We start from the raw sequence: 19019 nt of genomic DNA on the forward strand, positions 1-19019 counted from the left end.
AGCGAGGGGGCCAGGCCCTGGCACAGCCGGCACCCCCTGCCCTAAGGCCCGTCAGGGGCGGGCGGATGCGCGGGCGTCGCCTCAGCTACCCCAGGCACCTGGGCAAGAGGGCTCGGGCGGGCGCCGCTGAAGGGAGGGGACTGCGGGGGGCGGGTTAACAGCACCCAAGGCCGTTGTAGGCCTCAGCGGCCCCCAAAGGAGCGGGGACCCGGCGGAAGGCTCGGTGCCTGTGAAGCGCGACATGGCGACAAGGCCGACGGCACCCGGAGGCCTAGTAGGTACAGAGAAAGGGCGGGGCTAAAGCTGCCTGGACGACCATTAGACTTCTTACGTCTGGGCGGCGCGGAGACTGCATTTCCCAGAGGGCCTCGCGCGGCGCGGGCTTGGCGGGGGCGGGGAAAAGGAAGCGCCTCGGAGCCAGTGCGCAGGCGTGAGAGTCCCCGCTGGCTACTTAAGGGAGGCTCGCTCGCTGTTCTTCCTTTCGCGTCTGCGGCGCTTTGTCTTCTTTGTGGTCTGCTGTCTTTCCTTCATCCGATGTCGTCTCAACCCTGGAATCAGAATTTACTACTGTATGTGGTGAGTAGAAACCTCGCTTCTACATCTCTGCGCTTCCTTTTCCCTCTTTGTGCCGTCGCCTCTCCCGGTGCTCCCCTCTCCTCTGACTGAATAAGCGTCGTTGGGGAGATGAATGAGAGCTGAAGAAACCTAGGATTCCTCGGCCGGTGTAAATGATGAACTCACTTTTTTCCCCATCAGATCGACCATGTTGATGTCTTTGAATACTTGCCAGTTAATTCTGATAACACCGGCCTCAAAAGGCGGTGCCCTGTTCTCTTCTGACTGTGGAAAGATGGCGACTGACGACCTTCTTTGTTGGTTCGCAGATTTGCGTGATCAGACGCTACAGAATGAATCTTGGCGGAGGGGTCCCTGCTGGGGCTCAAAGGGAACCACGTGTCGACAGGCACAACCTTCAGCTTCCTGACCTCTGGAGTAAGCACGTTTTTCTTATGTTTTTGACCTGTTGCAGGAATTTGTGCTCTGAGGAACCTCTTGGTTTGCTAGGCCGCCTTGCAGGGGAACAAAAGAGAGTAAGGATTACTAATAAGCATATTTTAGTTACTCGATTTTCTTGAGGTAATCTGGATTCATTTTATTATAATTCACAAAAACATATGTATTAGCCACATTTCGAGCCAGGATAAGTGAATCGGTGTTAATTTTTAAAATGCTCCTTATGGCACATACTCAGATGCCCGTTCCTTCCTTTTTTTAGTAATAAACAGCTTTTTTGTACTTAAATTTCCAAGTGGGTGAATACAGTGATGATATTGCTTTTTTAAGGAAGGCCAAATGTTTCTTTTGACCATGTTACTCTAATTCTCAAAGGTTTAACTTTTAAAACGAGTCAAAAATGCCACCCTAATGTTGGGATCTCTGAGACAGTTTTCCTTAGACCTTGCTGTGTTAGAAGTGATGACATGTTGCATTCAAGTGTGATGATCAAAACGCTGCAGTCACTTAAGTAAAAGCCAACCATTTTCCCACAGCTCTTGGCCAGCCATGCTGGTCTCTATCACATGTTAAGTACAGAAAGCTGGGGTGTTTGCCTTGTAGAGTCCAAGAGGTTCCTGCTGGCATTAATGATGACTGAACTTTTTTCCCCGACAGATCGACCATGTTGATCTAACTTCTCTAAGCCAGTTTCTGTCTGATATGCCAACTTGGGCAGCTCTTCTGCCCCCCACTGCTTTTGCATCTAGCTGACTTACAGGTCATGTTTCAATGTTTGCATCTCAGGCTCACTGTTGGCAGCAAACAGGCATTGAATGGACCATGATGGATCCAGGATTGGGAGAGAATTTGTAAGTCATATCTATTTAACCGCTTTTTTTTTGAAAGGGTTATCCCCCTATGTTCTACTTTTCTGTATGGCCATTGCAGCTGATGACTTAACTTTTTTCCCCATCAGATCGACCCTGTTGATCCAACTGAACTATTAGCCAGTTTTGTCTGATGCATTGGCCTCAAAGATAACTCCTATTTGTTTTCTGCTTACCACTGACTTTCTGTGTGGGTGGTTTTTTTTTAAACTGGGAATAGGGCTTGCCCTATGATTTCCTCCCCGGCATCGTTCAAGTCATTTATCTTTGCTTCCTCTTACTTTCCTACAGGACCAGAGCCCTGTGTACATCAGGGCCTACATAGGTTGATGGCAGCCTGATTGCAGTTTGGTTCAGTTCTGTAACAGGTAAGATTTTTGTAAATTTTTGTCCCTTTAGGTGTTAACCCCTTGGTAAAATGATAACTGATTGTGTTGCGGGTAGAGAAGTGTTGGGTTTGCCCAGTTGGGAGTGACTTGGGGACCAGTTGCAAGTAGGGTTCCAAGTTACCTTTTGAGTTGAGTTCCAAATGGCTTGTAATTCATTATGAAAGATTGAATTCTTAACACTGTTAGTTGGATGCCAACCTCAGTACATTACTCCATGGGCCTCTTAAACATGGCGGACAGACTCCTCTGTCCAGTGGCAAAGAAGTCTGGGTTTGATCCCTGGTCAGAGAACTAGATCCTATGTGCATCAGCTAAGGCCTGGTGCAGCCAAATCAATAGAAGTAAATATTTTAAAACTACTGCCTTGCATCATCACAGTGAGCAGATCAAGGAGACAGTTTTTTACCTTCTGCCTCCCTTCTTAAACATAACGCTTTGTATGCCTGCTTATCCACTTTACATTCAGATGCCTCCATTTGTCCCTAAAGTATCTTTTGCATTTATTTCATGCAGAATGTTGAGTAGAATCAATATTTGGCATATCAGGAACAATATTGACTTTGATGGGCAGACCCCAGGTTGGAAGCCTCCCTCCTTGGTCTGGTACTTACCTGTACATCTTCCTAGTTCCTGAAGTTTAGATACTCCGACATCCCAAACAAGTAGCCATTTGCATCCTAATGAAGTACTGATTGTGATGTGTCTTTCTTTTTAAGGAGTTTCAACTGTGGAGTCAGAATGCAAGGCCTCTTGAGAAAAATGTACATTTACTTCTGAAGCATGAAGCATGAAGGTTTGGGTTGTTGTGTAACCTAAGTGTGTAGAGGTAAAAAGCTTGTGGCTGTTTTGGTTATTTTACTTTGTAGCCTTCCTGTCTAGAGAAATAAAATAAAATCCTTTAAATGAAAATGCTGTTCTCTTGAGTCATTAGAAAGACTTTGAACCAAATGATACTGAGTTAAAAGGTGGATCCCACACAGAAAGTGTTGGCCACGGCCCCCACCAGGCTCTGTCCATGAAATTCTTCAGGCAGAAAGACTGTCAGTTCAGTTGCTCAGTCATGTCTGGACTCTGTGACCCCATAGACTATAGCACGCCAAGGTTCCCTGTCCATCACCAGCTCCCAGAGCTTGCTCAAACTCATGTCCATCGAGTCGGTAATGCCATCCAACCAACCATCTCATGCTTTGTTCCATTCTGCCTTCAATCTCCCAGCATCAGGGTCTTTTCCAATGAGCATCATCAGGTAGCTAAAGTATTGGGAGTTTCCGCTTCAGCATCAGTTCCCAATGAATATTCAGGGTTGATTTCCTTTAGGATTGACTGGTTTGATCTTGCAGTCCAAGGGACTCTCAAGAGTCTTCTCCAACACCATATTTCAAAAGCATCAATTCAGTGCTCAGCTTCATAGTCCAACTCAATCCATACATGACTACTGAAAAAACCATACCTTTGACTAGATGGTTACTGTCATGGGTAGTCATTCCCTTCTGGGTGACTTCCTGTCCTGGGGATAATCTAGGTCTCCCCACATTGCAGGCAGATTCTTTACTGTTGGATCCACCATCTATTCTCTGTATGCTGTGAATATACTCTCCCACCTGTCCTCTCTCCACCTTACATGGTTGGTAACAGGTGGAGTCAATGGCCTGGACCATCTTCCTCACTGTAACCTCTGACCTCATCTCTTTTCCTTCTTTCAGCCATATGAGATCTCTTAACTGTCCTTCAGGTTCACTCCAATCTGGAATGACCAGCCCTAGCCCCTGCATGGTTCATAAACGCCACCTTCTCTGGGGACCTATAGTAAACAATCATCCCCCCCACTTTCTGTCCCCTTTGTCTTTCACTGTGTAACAAGTGGTGCCAATGCATATACAGTATACATACATTATATGTTTATGTAGCACATGTATCATCTATCTCCCTGCATTAGAGACCTGCATTACTCCATGTAGAAAGCAGCTTTCACTCCTTTGTGGCCCCTCCATGGCACGTGACAGTGCCTGGCCCAAAGTAGGTCACTCTAAATGTTACTGAGTGCCTTGTGGGACTGCTAAGGCCTTTGACCTGCACGCTTGTTACTCTACAACAGCCTTGTGAGGAGAGAACTACCATGGTCCCCAGTCGAATTGCATAGATGAGGAAACTGAGGCTCAGAGAGCTTCCCCAAATCTGTATGAGACAGAATCAGGTCACACACCCTGACTTAAAATTTGACTCCATTTCTGTCTACAACTTACTGCCTTTTACCATAACAAATATTTTCTGCTCTTTGCATCCCCTACAGTTTCTAAAGCTGTTTCTTGCACATACTAGGTGCTCAGTGAGGCAAAACTGATTAAATGAATCCTTGAACCATCACTCAAACGGGAAACCTGAAGACATATTGAGTCCACAGAATGTTTCCTAAGAAAATGCACTCATGTGATCCATTCTGTAACTTTATCAGGTATCTACCATGTGTCAGGCTCTGTTCCTAGGTGCTACAGATACAGTACTGGGAAAAAATAACTTGCCTGCGTGGGACATGACATTGCTAGTAGAGGGAGGAACAGTAAAAAATAATGCACTGAGTTATGATATTTAATAAAGTGCAATAGAGAAAACTAAAGTGAGGAAAAGGAATAGAAATGTAAAGTTGCACATCTGAGTACAGAGCTGAACAAGATCATGGAGTGAGTGGTTTATCGGTGGGATAGAACAGACCAGTGCAAAGGCTTTGAGGTGAAAACCTGCTTGTTAGAAAGGAGGCCAGTGTGGCTTCTCAAGGAAAATTTGGAAGATCTGGTCAGAGTGGGCCCATTTTCTTACCTTATAATTGGCTGTGGCTGAGTAACGTGTGTATGTATGTTTTTATTTTAGCTCATTTATTTTTGGTTTGCGCTGGGTGTTCGCTGCTGCGAGCAGGCTTTTCTCTAGTGGAGGTGAACAGGGCTGCTCTCTAGGGCTGCACAGGATTCTCACCGCAGTGATTTCTTTGTTGGGGAGCACGGGTTCCAAGCACAGGTGGTTGTGGTGCCTGGGCTTCATTGTCCCATGGCGTGTGGGCGTGTGGGATCTCGCGGAGCAGGGATTGAGCCTGTGCCCCCTGCATTGGAAGCGTGGAGTCATAGCAAGTGGACCACTAGGGAAGTCCTTGTATGCATGTTTTCAGGCAGGTCCTGTGCTTTCTATTTCCCCACACTGGTGTATTTCCCTCTTTAATATACTTGCCCTTGTAGTAATAGGGGATGTGGGAATCCCACAGACGGGTGTCAGGCAGGCTACAGTCCATGGAATTGAAAAGAGTCGGACACCAGTTAGCAACTAAACAGCAAATGGCTGACATTTATTGTGCTCTTACTGTGTGTTAATTACAGTTCTTCACATGTAATAAAACATTATTCTTCCAACAACTGTGTGAGGTAGATTGTATTCTTAAATATGTCAGTTGAAGGATCAGTCTCAGAGAGAGAAAACATCTTGTCTAAAGTTACACAGCCTGTAAGTAATAGAGCCAGGATTCAAACCCAGTCAGTCTGGCTCTTGAGTCTATAACCCTTGACTTAATGGCAGCCTCTTATGGAAATGCAGTCTTATAGGAAAGAGCCAATTTCCAGTTCTTACAAGCTCAAATTCTTCTGACTTCCTTGGTGAAACACCTCTGAGGTCAGAAGTGGCCCCGAATGCCTACCAGCCAGGGTTGGGGACATTCGCTAGAGAGCTTCCACCCAGCTTGAATCTCTCACCTTTGATATTACTGCTTCTTTGAACTCCGCAGGCAATGTTAGGCCTTAGCTGCTCAAACTTTTTGCATCTTGTCTCCCCAGCTTCAGTCTCACTAAACATTTGATGCTCCAGACTCATCCTACTTCTTTGTCCTCTTAGCTGAGGGACCTTAGGCACCTTCTTTACTTCTATAAGCCTCAGTTTCCTCATTTGTGAAATGGGATTCATAACAACACCTGCTTCAGAGAGTTGTAAGCGTCAGTAAAATCAGGTCTGTAAAGCACTTAGCCCAGGCCTGGCACATAAGAGACACACAATTTTTTTTTTAATGCTGTTGCCCACATCCCCTCTGTTCTTTTTTTTTTTTTTTTTTCAATGTGGACCACTTTAAAAATCTTTATTGAATTTGCAATATTGTTTCTGTTTGATGTTTTGGCCTTTTGGCTGGAAATACCTGGGATCGTAGTTCCCTGACTAGGGATCAAACCCATACTCTCTTCAGGGAAAGGCAAAGCCTTAACCACTGAGCTGTCAGGGAAGCCCCAAAACATAATTCATATCTAGTGAATAAAATCTTCCTGCCACATTGACATGGAAGAAGATCTGTGTTGGAGTGATGGAAGAAGTGAGCTCATTGAGCGCTTACCATGTGCGACACTGTGTTAATTATTTTCTCTTTAATCCATACCCCACCTTTGTTTACTACCATCCTGTTTTATCCCTAAAACATCTACAAGGTGGCGGAGTAGAAGGATGTGCACTCGTCTTCTCCTGCAAAAACTCCAAAATTACAACTTGCTGCTGAAAACCATGCACAGGAGAAAGTTGGATCCCACCAAAGAAAGATACCCCACGTCCAGGGACAAAGGAGAAGCCCCAGTAAGATGGCAGGGGGACGAAATTGCATTTAGAATCAAACCCCATATCCACCAGAGATGCTCAGAGGGCTCAAACAAAACCTTGTGCACACCAGGAGACCCCGCAGAGACTGAGCCAGACCCGCCTTTGAGTGCTGAGCGTCTCCTGCAGAGGTGTGGGCCAGCAGTGGCCTGCCGCAGGGGCAGGGGCCCTGGGTGCAGCAGACCTGGGTATGGCATAAGCCTTCTTGGAGGGTCGCCATTAACCCACCATGGAGCCGCCAGAACTTACACTGGACTGGGGAAACAGCCTTGCAGGGCACAAACAACACCTTGTGTGCACCATGACCCAGGAGAAAGGAGCCGTGACCCCACAAGAGACTGACCCGGACTTGCCCGGGAATGTCCAGGAGTCTCCAGTGAAGGTGTGGGTTGCGGTGGCCTGCTGCAGGGTCAGGGGTGCTGAGTGCCGCAGTACATGCATGGGACCTTTTGAAGGAGGTCGCCATTACCTTCATTACCTCCACCATAGTTTGGCCTCAGGTCAGACAACAGGGAGGGAACATAGCCCTGCCCATCAACAAAAAATTAAAGATATACTGAGCATGGCCCCACCCATCAGAACGAGACCCAGTTTCCCCCACAGTCAGTCTCTCCCATCAGGAAGCTTCCATAAGCCTCTTCTTACCCGTCAGAGGGCAGACAAAAGGCAAACCACAATCACAGAAAACTAATCAAACTCATCACATGGACCACAGCCTTGTCTAACAAAGAACTTATGAGCCATGCCGTGTAGGGCCACCCAAGATGGATGGGTCATGGTAGAGAGTTCTGGAAAAACGTGGTCCCCTGGAGAAGGGAATGGCAAACCATTTCAGTATTCTTGCCTTGAGAACCCCATGAACAGTATGAAAAGGCAGAAAGATAGGACAATGAAAGATGAACTCCCCAGGTCGGTAGGTGCCCAATATGCTGCTGGAGATCAGTGGAGAAATAACTCCAGAAAGAATGAAGAGATGGAGCCAAAGCAAAAACAATGCCCAGTTGTGGATGTGACTGGTGATGGAAGTAAAGTCCGACGCTGTAAAGAACAATATTGCATAGGAACCTGGATGCTAGGTCCATGAATCAAGGCAAATTCAGTTCAGTTCAGTCGCTCAGTCGTGTCCGACTTTTTGCGACCCTATGAATCGCAGCACGCCAGGCCTCCCTGTCCATCACCAACTCCCGAAGTTCACTCAGACTCATGTCCATCGAGTCAGTGATGGCATCCAGCCATCTCATCCTCTGTCGTCCCCTTCTCCTCCTGCCCCCAATCCCTCCCAGCATCAGAGTCTTTTCCAATGAGTCAACTCTTCACATGAGGTGGCCAAAGTACTGGAGTTTCAGCTTTAGCATCATTCCTTCCAAAGAAATCCCAGGGCTGATCTCCTTCAGAATGGACTGGTTGGATCTCCTTGCAGTCCAAGGGACTCTCAAGAGTCTTCTCCAACAACACAGTTCAAAGGCATCAATTCTTCGGTGCTCAGCTTTCTTCACAGTCCAACTCTCACATCCATACATGACCACAGGAAAAACCATAGCCTTGACTAGACGGAACTTTGTTGGCAAAGTAATGTCTCTGCTTTTGAATATGCTATCTAGGTTGGACATAACTTTCCTTCCAAGGAGTAAGCGTCTTTTAATTTCATGGCTGCAGTCACCATCTGCAGTGATTTTGGAGCCCAGAAAAATAAAGTCTGACACTGTTTCCACTGTTTCCCCATCTATTTGCCATGAAGTGATGGGACCGGATGCCATGATCTTCGTTTTCTGAATGTTGAGCTTTAAGCCAACTTTTTCACTCTCCACTTTCACTTTCATCAAGAGGCTTTTGAGTTCCTCTTCACTTTCTGCCATAAGGGTGGTGTCATCTGCATATCTGAGGTTATTGATATTTCTCCCGGCAATCTTGATTCCAGTTTGTGTTTCTTCCAGTCCAGCGTTTCTCATGATGTACTCTGCATATAAGTTAAATAAAAAGGGTGACAATATACAGCCTTGATGTATTCCTTTTCCTATTTGGAACCAGTCTGTTGTTCCATGTCCAGTTCTAACTATTGCTTCCTGACCTGCCTACAGACTTCTGAAGAGGCAGGTCAGGTGGTCTGGTATTCCCATCTCTTTCAGAATTTTCCACAGTTTATTGTGATCCACACAGTCAAAGGCTTTGGCATAGTCAATAAAGCAGAAATAGATGTTTCCCTGGAACTCTCTTGCTTTTTCCATGATCCAGCGGATGTTAGAAATTTGATCTCTGGTTCCTCTGCCTTTTCTAAAACCAGCTTGAACATCAGGAAGTTCATGGCAAATTGGAAGTAGTCAAACAGGAGATGGCAAGAGTGAACATCGATATTTTAGGAATCAGTGAACTAAAATGGACTGGAATGGGTGAATTTAACTCAGATGACCATTATTTCTACTACTGTGGGCAAGAATCCCTTAGAAGAAATGAAGTAGCCCTCATAGTCAACAAAAGAGTCCGAAATGCAGTACTTGGATGCAATCTCAAAAACAATAGAATGATCTCTGTTCATTTCCAAGGCAAACCATTCAATATCACAGTAATCCAAGTCTATGCCCCGACCAGTAATGCTGAAGAAGCTGAAATTGAAAGGTTCTATGAAGACCTACAAGACCTTCTAGAACTAATACCCAAAAAAGATGTCCTTTTCATTATAGGGGACTGGAATGCAAAAGTAGGAAGTCAAGAGATACCTGGAGTAACAGGCAAATTTGGCCTTGGAGTACAGAATAAAGCAGGGCAAAGGCTAACAGTGTTTTACCAAGAGAACGCACTGGTCATAGCAAATACCCTCTTCCAACAACACAAGAGAAGACTCTACACATGGACATCACCAGATGGTCAACACCGAAATCAGATTGATTATGTTCTTTGCAGTCAAAGATGGAGAAGCTCTATACAGTCAGCAAAAACAAGACCGGGAGCTGACTGTGGCTCAGATCATGAACTCCTTGTTGCCAAATTCAGACTTAGAATTTGAAGAAAGTAGAGAAAACCACTAGACCATTCAGTGGTCTAAATCAAATCCCTTATGATTATACAGTGGAAGTGACAAATAGATTCAAGGGATTAGATTTCATAGACAGAATGCCTGAAGAACTATAGACGGAGGTTCACGACATGGTACAGGAGGCAGGCATCAAGACCATTCCCAAGAAAAAGAAATGCAAAAAGGCAAAATGGTTGTCTGAGGAGGCCTTACGAATAGCTGAGAAAAGACAAGCTAAAGGCAAAGGAGAAAAGGAGAGGTATACCCATTTGAATGCAGAGTTCCAAAGAATAGCAAGGAGAGATAAGAAAGCCTTCCTCAGTGATCAATGCAAAGAAATAGAGGAAAACAATAGAATGGGAAAGACTAGAGATCTCTTCAAGAAAATCAGAGATACTAAGGGAAAATTTCTTGCAAAGTTGGGTACAATAAAGGACAGAAGTGGTATGGACCTAACAGAAGCAGAAGATATTAAGAAGAGGTGGCAAGAATACACAGAACTGTACAGAAAAGATCTTCATGACCCAGATAATCACGATGGTGTGATCACACACTTAGGGTCAGACATTCTGGAATGTGAAGTCCAGTGGGTCTTAGGAAGTATCACTACAAACAAAGCTAGTGGAGGTGATAGAATTCCAGTGGAGCTATTTCAAATCCTAAAAGATGATGCTGTGAAAGTGCTACACTCAATATGCCAGCAAATTTGGAAAACTCAGCAGTGGCCACAGGACTGGAAAAGGTCAGTTTTCATTCCAATCCCAAAGAAAGGCAATGCCAAAGAATGTCCAAGCTACTGCACAACTGCACTCATCTCACACACTAGCAAAGTAATGCCCCAAATTCTCCAAGCCAGGGTTCAATGGTACGTAAACTGTGAGCTTTCAGATGTTCAAGCTGGATTTAGAAAAGGCAGAGGAACCAGAGATCAAATTGCCAACATCTGTTGGATCATCGGAAAAGCAAGAGAGTTCCAGAAAAACATCTACTTCTGCTTTATTGACTATGCCAAAGTCTTTGGCTATGTGGATCACAACAAACTGTGGAAAGTTCTTTAAGAACTTTAAGATGGGAATACCAGACCACCTTACTTGCCTTCTGAGAAATCTGTATGCAGGTCAAGAAGCAACAGTTAGAACTGGACATGGAACAATAGACTGGTTCCATATCAGGAAAGGAGTTCACTAAGGCTGTATATTGCCAACCCTGCTTATTTAACTTATATGCAGAGTACATCATGTGAAATGCCAGGCTGGATGAAGCACAAGCTGGAATCAAGATTGCCAGGAGAAAGATCAATAACCTCAGATACACAGATGACACCACCCTTATGGCAGAAAGCAAAGAAGAACTGAGGAACCTCTTAATGAAAGTGAAAGAGGAGAGTGAAAAAGTTGGCTTAAAGCTCAACATTCAGAAAATGAAGATCATGGCATCCGGTCCCATCACTTCATGCCAAATAGATGGGGAAACAATGGAAACAGTGACTGACTTTATTTTGGGGGGCTCCAAGATCACTGCAGATGGTGACTGCAGCCATGAAATTAAAAGACGCTTGCTCCTTCGACGAAAAGCTATGACCAACCTAAACAGCATATTAAAAAAGCAGAGACATCACTTTGCCAACAAAGGTCCGTCTAGTCAAAGCTATTGTTTTTCCAGTAGTCATGTATGGATGTAAGAGTTGGACTATAAAGAAAGCTGAGTGCAGAAGAATTGATGCTTTTGAGCTGGGGTGTTGGAGAAGACTCTTGAGAGTCCCTTGGACTGCAAGGAGATCCAACCAGTCCATCCTAAAGGAAATCAGCCCTGAATATTCATTGGACGGACTAATGCTGAAGCTGAAACTCCAATACTTTGGCCACCTGATGTGAAGAACCAACTCACTGGAAAAGACCCCGATGCTGGGGACGATTGAAGGCAGGAGGAGAAGGGGACGACAGAGGATGAGATGGTTGAATGGCATCATCGACTCGATGGACATGAGTTTGAGCAAGCTCCAGGAGTTGGTGATGGACAGGGAGGCCTGGCATCCTGCAGTCCACGGGGTCGCCAAGAGTCGGACACGACTGAGTGACTGAACTGAACTGAACTGATTTTGTCCCTTCTAGAACTTGCATCTCCAGGCTGCGTCTGCAGGGGGCGCTGTGCGCACGCATTTCTCCAACATGAACGTGAAGCCTCGGTTAGGAGGAGGGAAGATGGCTCAGAGGAGCATGGTGGTTGGGCCAGCTTTTCAGATTCTGCAGCCGGCACTGTGGGGAACCTGAGAAAGATCGAGCTCCCCAGGCCTAAAGCTCGGGTTACTGATCTTGTGACCACCACTCATTGTGTAACAAACCAACCAAAACCAAATTTGCCCATGATCCTTTCAATCTAACATTATCGGTAATTAATTTTCACTCTTCCACATTCCCTTCTGTTGTCTTTATGTTACTATAATGGGGCAGCTGCTACCAGCATGGCCGGAGCTTCCAGTTTTTAAAGAAAGCCAGAAATCCTTAAAATGTTGGCTACTGATTCCAATTTTATCAACAGTGAAGACTGAACAACTCACATTCGTGAGCCTCATAGAGCCTGGAGGCCACCAGTGTGAGACCTCTGGAATTTGAGCTGTGACCCTTTCAGCACCATCCCTGTCATTCCTGGGCCAGAAAAACATACAATGCCCAGTTACATTTGAATTTCAGGTAACAAATTATTTTAACAGTGTCCCAAATATTGCCTGGGACACACACTAAAAAATTGTTACTTATCTGAACTTCCAGTGTACTTGGGTGTTCTGTATTTTTATTTGCTAAATCTGGCAACCTTGTTGTAGAGAGCATCTGGCCTGGGATGATGTATCTGTTCTTTAAGGAACCCTGGATGGACTTTGTACCTTCTGAGTAACTTGTATCTCTGCTGACTTGAACTTTCCTCCCAAGTTATTTGTAGGGAAATTGTGGCTTATGGAATCTCCCGATAGTTTATAATTTACCTTCAATGCCTGGATGGGTAGAATTGGCAGGTCCTACAATCCCCTGAGCTGATTCCCTGATCCATTTCTCCTAAGGTCCCAATGTTGATTAATTGCAGGTCTGTTTAGAAGGCAACTGTCTTTTATCTGTAAGTCATGGCAGAAACAGGCCATCTTGGGCTTATTTTTATCTGTGGCTTTTTCAAAAAGAGAGAAAAGGAGACATCTGGATCCTCTCACTTGGTAGGCTCATTTAAACAAATGGTCCTTTTGCTAAAACAGACTGGCACCATGGAGCCACAGTTTGCAGGTGGGAGGATTGGGGATGGGGTGGTCCTGGTGGGTAAGAGCATTTTTCTCTTTCTCCAGTGTTAAAATGGTGGCATGTGCAGCCTGGGATTTCGTCATCACTTTGGTCGCTGCCCATTTTTACACTAGAGGAGCTACCTACTGAGTGTGGTGGTATTTATCATCATACATGCTAGGCTGCCTCAAATATTTCACTGTCCCACTGTTTGGTCAAATCCAAACCTTCCTCTCTAAGCTCCATTTCTCTCTGCATAGCGGGCAGATTCTTTACTGTCTGAGCCACCAGGGAAGTCTCCCATGTTTCCCTACTTGAATCATAATAGTAATAGCACAATAATTGCAATGCCATTTGTTGAAATTTCTTACCAGCCTCCTTGCTAGGTCCTTTACATGTTTTAAATAACTTATTCCTTAAAAAAAAAAAAACCAATATATTCTTCACATCAACTCTATAGGGGCAATAATATTACTATCCTGGCTCTACAGATTAGGAAACCGAGGTTCAGAGAGGGCAAGTGACCTCCCTAAGTCACACAGTTAGTAAATGGTTCTGCCAGTGCCTTACCTTGCTCATCCAGGTCCCCTCCTCACCCTAGTCTACCTTCCTCAGTGTACCTGGAGCAGGGACTCAAGAGCATCAGCTCTGAGTCCTGTGGTCCTCTGCAGGAGACGGGATGGGGCTGAAGAGCGAACCTGAGTTGTGCATTCCCCTGGCTCCCCGCTGTCGGGGCACCTCTCCAGATGTTCTACCTGACTCTCCCTCTGGGCTCCAATGCACCTTCCCTGGCCCTCTCAGATGTAGCGGGAACCCGTCTATTCCAGCCCCAAGGTTTTGCACTAGCTTCTGTGGTTGCCTTATATCCTATGAACATCACTGTGTGCTTGAATTACACTCTGCTGAGAGTTATTCTCTTTCCAGAGGGCCAGAACCAGGAGAGCAGCAGAGCTGGAACCTGAACCCAAGGACTCCAAAATAGCCTCTTTGCTCATGGCCTCCTAGAACTGCTTGCTCCTTGCTCCTACCAGGCATGGGGTTTTCATTCAGGCTTGGATCACAACCTAGTCTCATTCCTATTCCTTTTCTCCAACAATTATAGGAGATGTTGTAAAGTGCGTTTTCTGTGCCTGCTACTGTACACATGCGTGCTCAGTCACATCCAACTCTTTGCAACGCTATGGACTGTAGCCCACCAGGCTCTTCGGTCCTTGGGTTTTCCAGGCTAGAGTCTTGGACTGGGTTTCCATTTCCTACTCCAAGAGACCTTCCCGACCCAGGGATTTTTGTTGCATCTCCTGCATTGGCAGGTGGGTTCTTTACCACTGAGCTACGTGGGAAGCCTGTTAGTGTATGGCAGTGCATGCTAAGTCACTTCAGTTGTGTCTGACTCTTTGCGACCCTATGGACTGTAGCCCATGAGGCTCCTCTGTCCATGGGGATTCTCCAAGCAAAAATACTGGAGAGGCTTGCCATGCCCTCCTCCAGGGGATCTTCCCAACCCAGGGATAAACCCACATCTCTTATGTCTTCTGTATTGGCAGGCAGGTTCTTTACCACTAGCACCGCCTGGGAAACCACATGCTAGGGTATGGGCCCTATTAAAAATAAATCAAAAACAACGCTGGCTTGACGTGACTTGTTCTTAGCGAAGACGTGCACCTTCACCCTCAGCCTACCGCCAAGTGCTGAATGAGAATCATGTTAAGAAGTGCTTCCTGAACATTCCCTGAGTGGAAAAGCATTGAGTGGGGCTAAAGGAGTGACAAGAAGGATAACTGTCCCTCAGTCTCTGCCCTAAAACAATTCACAGCCATGCCACCAACTACCTGATTAATTTTTCAGGCTAGAATTTTATGGGGGTTGAGAACAAGCTCCTCTACCTGTGGTTTCCAGACTCTAGCCTCACATTTGGAAACAGGGACACACAGATGTTTTTTAAATTTAAATTTTAAATTCAGGTGGGATATACACTCAAATATATTCTTATTAAAAATAAAACTTTTACTATGCAGAATGAGCTATTGATAATATACAACAACCTAGATTCATCTTAAGGGCGTTATATTTACTGACAAAAGTCGATTTCAAAAGGTTACACATGTGCGATCGTGGATATAATAGTCTTGAAATGACCAAATTATAGAATAGGAGAATAGATTAGTGGTTGCCTATGTAGAAGGACTGAGGAGAAGCGTGCAAACATAAATGGACAGTGTCAGGTAATTCCTTTGTGTTTTATATATATATCTTTCTCTCTTTTTTAAATTTAGCCGTGTGGCATGTGGAATCTTGGTTCCCCAACTAGGGATCGAACCTGCAGCCCCTGCATTGTAAGGTGGAGTCTTAACCACTGGACAGCCAGAAAAATGTCTGTGTTCTGTATCTTGATTGTGATGGTGTTTACACAAATACATGAATCTATACATGGGATAAAATGACATAGAATTATATGTGCCTGTGTATACAGACACAAATAAATGTGTAAAAAAATGGTGACAACAGAAAGAGGTAATCTAGTTAATTGTTGTTTAGTCACTAAGTTGTGTCCAACTCTTTTCAACCCCATGGACTGTAGCCCACCAGGCTCCTCTGTCCATGGGATTTCCCAGGCAAGAATACTGCAGTGGGTTGCCATTTCCTTCTCCAGGGGATCTTCCTGACCCAGGGATGGAGCCGGCATCTTCTGCACTGGCAGGTGGATTCTTTACCACTGAGCCATCTGGGAAGCCCCAGTCTAGTTAATAATATTGCATTAAAGTCAATTCCCTGGATTTTATGTTGTATTACATTATATAGGATATCATTCTTGAGGGAAGCTGGGTGAAGGATACATGATAGTTTGTGCATTATGTTTCTGCTTCCTATGAGTCTAAATTTCAATATAAAAAATTAAAACATTTCATTGTTACCAGAACAGAATAAGCACATTGTAAAAAGTCAAATATAGAACAAAAATAAACACTATATTCACATAAATCAGACTACACTGTTAAGCCTTATTGTATTTCTTTCTAGATCTTTTTCTATGTGTTTATATATAGTATATGTATTTTTGAGGAATCTGTTTTTTAAAATGCAATTATTTAAAAGTAGTTTTAGCTCCACAACAAAATTAAAAGCAAAGCACAGAGATTTTCCGACATATCTCCTTGCCCCACACGTGTAAAGTTTCCCTCATTGTCAACATGCATGCAAACGTGCTCAGTCACTCAGTCGTGTCCAACTCTTTTCCACCCCATGGACTGTGGCCTGCCAGGCTGCTCTGTTCACGGGATTCTCCAGGCAAGAATACTGGAGTGGGTTGCCATTTCCTTCTCCACAGGATTTTCCCAACCCAGGGGTTGAACCAGGGTCTCCCACATTGCAGGCAGATTCTTTACCATCTGAGTCACCAGGGAAGCCCAAGAATACTGAAGTGGATAGCCTATCCCTTCACCAGGGGATCTTCCCAACCCAGGAATCGAACTGGGATCTCCTGCATTGCAGGCAGATTCTTTACCAGCTGAGCTACCAGGAAAGCCCCTAATGACATATATCAATCATTATATATAACATAATAAAGATTATTTTCACTAAAAATCTTCTGTGCTTTGTCTGTTTATCTCCCTCCCTACCCCTGGCAACCACTGATCTTTTTGTTATCTCCATGTTTTTACCTGTTCCAGAATATCATCTAGCCAGAATCACACAGTATGTGGCATACATACAGTTAGTATTATACAGTAGCTTTTTCTAGTAGTAGAAGATTGGCTTCCTTCACTACTTGGTAATAGTAATATGCATTTAAAGCTCCTCCGTGTCTTTTTATGACCTGGTAGTTCGTTTCTTTATAGCTCTGTACAGTACTCCCTTGTTGGAATGTACCATATTTTATTTATCCATTTTTCTAATGAAAGACATCTTGGTTGCTTCCTACTTTTGGCAATTATGAATAAAACTTCTATTGCTATCTTTGTGCAGTTTTTTGTGTGAACATAAGCTTCAACTCTTTGGGAGAATAATCATATGGTCAGAGTATGTTTAGTTTTGTAAGAAACTTGCGAAGTGCCTTACCATTCTGCATGCCCACCAACAATGTATGCGGCACCTTGCTGGGATTTGGTGATGTCAGCATTTCAGATTTTGACCATTCTAATAGGCGTGAAGTGCTGTCTCATTGTTACTTTAATTTCCATATCCTGATGACCTGTGATGTAGAAGATCTCTTAATAAACCCATTTGTCAACTGTATGTCTCTGTATGTTCTTTCTTCAATGTTGTGTTACATAATTAAAAAGATGGCATAAAAGATGATTCTTAGGCAACAGAAGTAAAAATAGATAAATTGGACTACATCAAAGTTAAAAACTCTGTTCAAAGTACACAACCTACAGAGGGAAAAGGTAAGCTATAGAATAGGAGAAAATATTTGCAAATCACATATCTGATAAGAGGTTAACAGCCAGAATATATAAAGAACTTGTATAACTCAACAACAACAAAATAATCTGATTGAAAATAGGTAAAGGACTTGAATAGACATTTCTTCAAAGAAGATATCAGATCAGATCAAATCACATCAGTCGCTCAGTCGTATCCGACTCTTTGAGACTCCATGAATCGCAGCACGCCAGGCCTCCCTGTCCATCACCAACTCCCGGAGTTCACTCAGACTCATGTCCATCGAGTCAGTGATGCCATCCAGCCATCTCATCCTCTGTTGTCCCCTTCTCCTCCTGCCCCCAATCCCTCTCAGCATCAGTCTTTTCCAATGAGTCAACTCTTCGCATGAGGTGGCCAAAGTACTGGAGTTTCAGCTTTAGCATCATTCCTTCCAAAGAAATTCCAGGGCTGATCTCCTTCAGAATGGACTGGTTGGATCTCCTTGCAGTCCAAGGGACTCTCAAGAGTCTTCTCCAACACCACAGTTCAAAAGCATCAATTCTTTGGCGCTCAGTCTTCTTCACAGTCCAACTCTCACATCCATACATGACCACAGGAAAAACCATAGCCTTGACTAGACGAACCTTTGTTGGCAAAGTAATGTCTCTGCTTTTGAATATGCTATCTAGGTTGGTCATAACTTTCCTTCCAAGGAGTAAGCGTCTTTTAATTTCATGGCTGCAGTCACCATCTGCAGTGATTTTGGAGCCCAGAAAAATAAAGTCTGCCACTGTTTCCACTGTTTCCCCATCTATTTCCCATGAAGTGGTGGGACCGGATGCCATGATCTTCATTTTCTGAATGTTGAGCTTTAAGCCAACTTTTTCACTCTCCACTTTCACTTTCATCAAGAGACTTTTTAGTTCCTCTTCACTTTCTGCCATAAGGGTGGTGTCATCTGCATATCTGAGGTTATTGATATTTCTCCTGGCAATCTTGATTCCAGCTTGTGTTTCTTCCAGTCCAGCATTTTTCATGATGTACTCTGCATATAAGTTAAATAAACAGGGTGACAATATACAGCCTGTTTTAAAAAAGTACTCCTTTTCCTATTTGGAACCAGTCTGTTGTTCCATGTCCAGTTCTAACTGTTGCTTCCTGACCTGCATACAAATTTCTCAAGAGGCAGGTCAGGTGGTCTGTTATTCCTATCTCTTTCAGAATTTTCCACAGTTTACTGTGATCCACATAGTCAAAGGCTTTGGCATAGTCAATAAAACAGAAATAGATGTTTTTCAGGAACTCTCTTACTTTTTCCATTATCCAGCGGATGTTGGCAATTTGATCTCTGGTTCCTCTTCCTTTTCTAAAACCAGCTTGAACATCAGGAAGTTTACGGTTCGCATATACGAGTGGCCAAAAGTACACAAAGAGATGTCCAGCATTACTAATCATTCAGTTCAGTTCAGTCGCTCAGTCATGTCTGACTCTTTGCGAC

At 44.3% G+C, this 19019-nt stretch overlaps 1 protein-coding gene and 3 non-coding genes across 5 annotated transcripts; all 4 read left to right on the plus strand.

The window, feature by feature from the left end:
- Positions 1–85: 85 nt before the first annotated feature.
- Positions 86–18718, plus strand: LOC133259866 (uncharacterized). 2 transcript variants are annotated; one of them, XM_061437914.1, is made up of 5 exons: positions 86–576; positions 885–993; positions 1801–1865; positions 2175–2251; positions 2989–18718. In XM_061437914.1, the coding sequence occupies exon 5, from the start codon at positions 10025–10027 to the stop codon at positions 10949–10951; it is 927 nt and encodes a 308-aa protein (XP_061293898.1). In that variant the 5' UTR covers positions 86–576; positions 885–993; positions 1801–1865; positions 2175–2251; positions 2989–10024; the 3' UTR covers positions 10952–18718. The 2 variants fall into 2 exon arrangements, with proteins under 2 accessions (XP_061293898.1, XP_061293900.1); XM_061437916.1 differs by having other exon boundaries at positions 86–274.
- Positions 719–810, plus strand: LOC133259945 (small nucleolar SNORD12/SNORD106). The gene has a single exon (XR_009740612.1). It is a non-coding gene; the product is annotated as a small nucleolar SNORD12/SNORD106 (small nucleolar RNA).
- LOC133259946 (small nucleolar SNORD12/SNORD106) lies at positions 1634–1724 on the plus strand. Its single transcript, XR_009740613.1, has one exon. It is a non-coding gene; the product is annotated as a small nucleolar SNORD12/SNORD106 (small nucleolar RNA).
- On the plus strand, positions 1935–2026 carry LOC133259944 (small nucleolar SNORD12/SNORD106). The gene has a single exon (XR_009740611.1). It is a non-coding gene; the product is annotated as a small nucleolar SNORD12/SNORD106 (small nucleolar RNA).
- Positions 18719–19019: the final 301 nt, after the last annotated feature.

Source organism: Bos javanicus, chromosome 13 (genome assembly GCF_032452875.1).
Source record: "Bos javanicus breed banteng chromosome 13, ARS-OSU_banteng_1.0, whole genome shotgun sequence".
NCBI classification, from domain to species: Eukaryota; Metazoa; Chordata; class Mammalia; order Artiodactyla; family Bovidae; genus Bos; species Bos javanicus.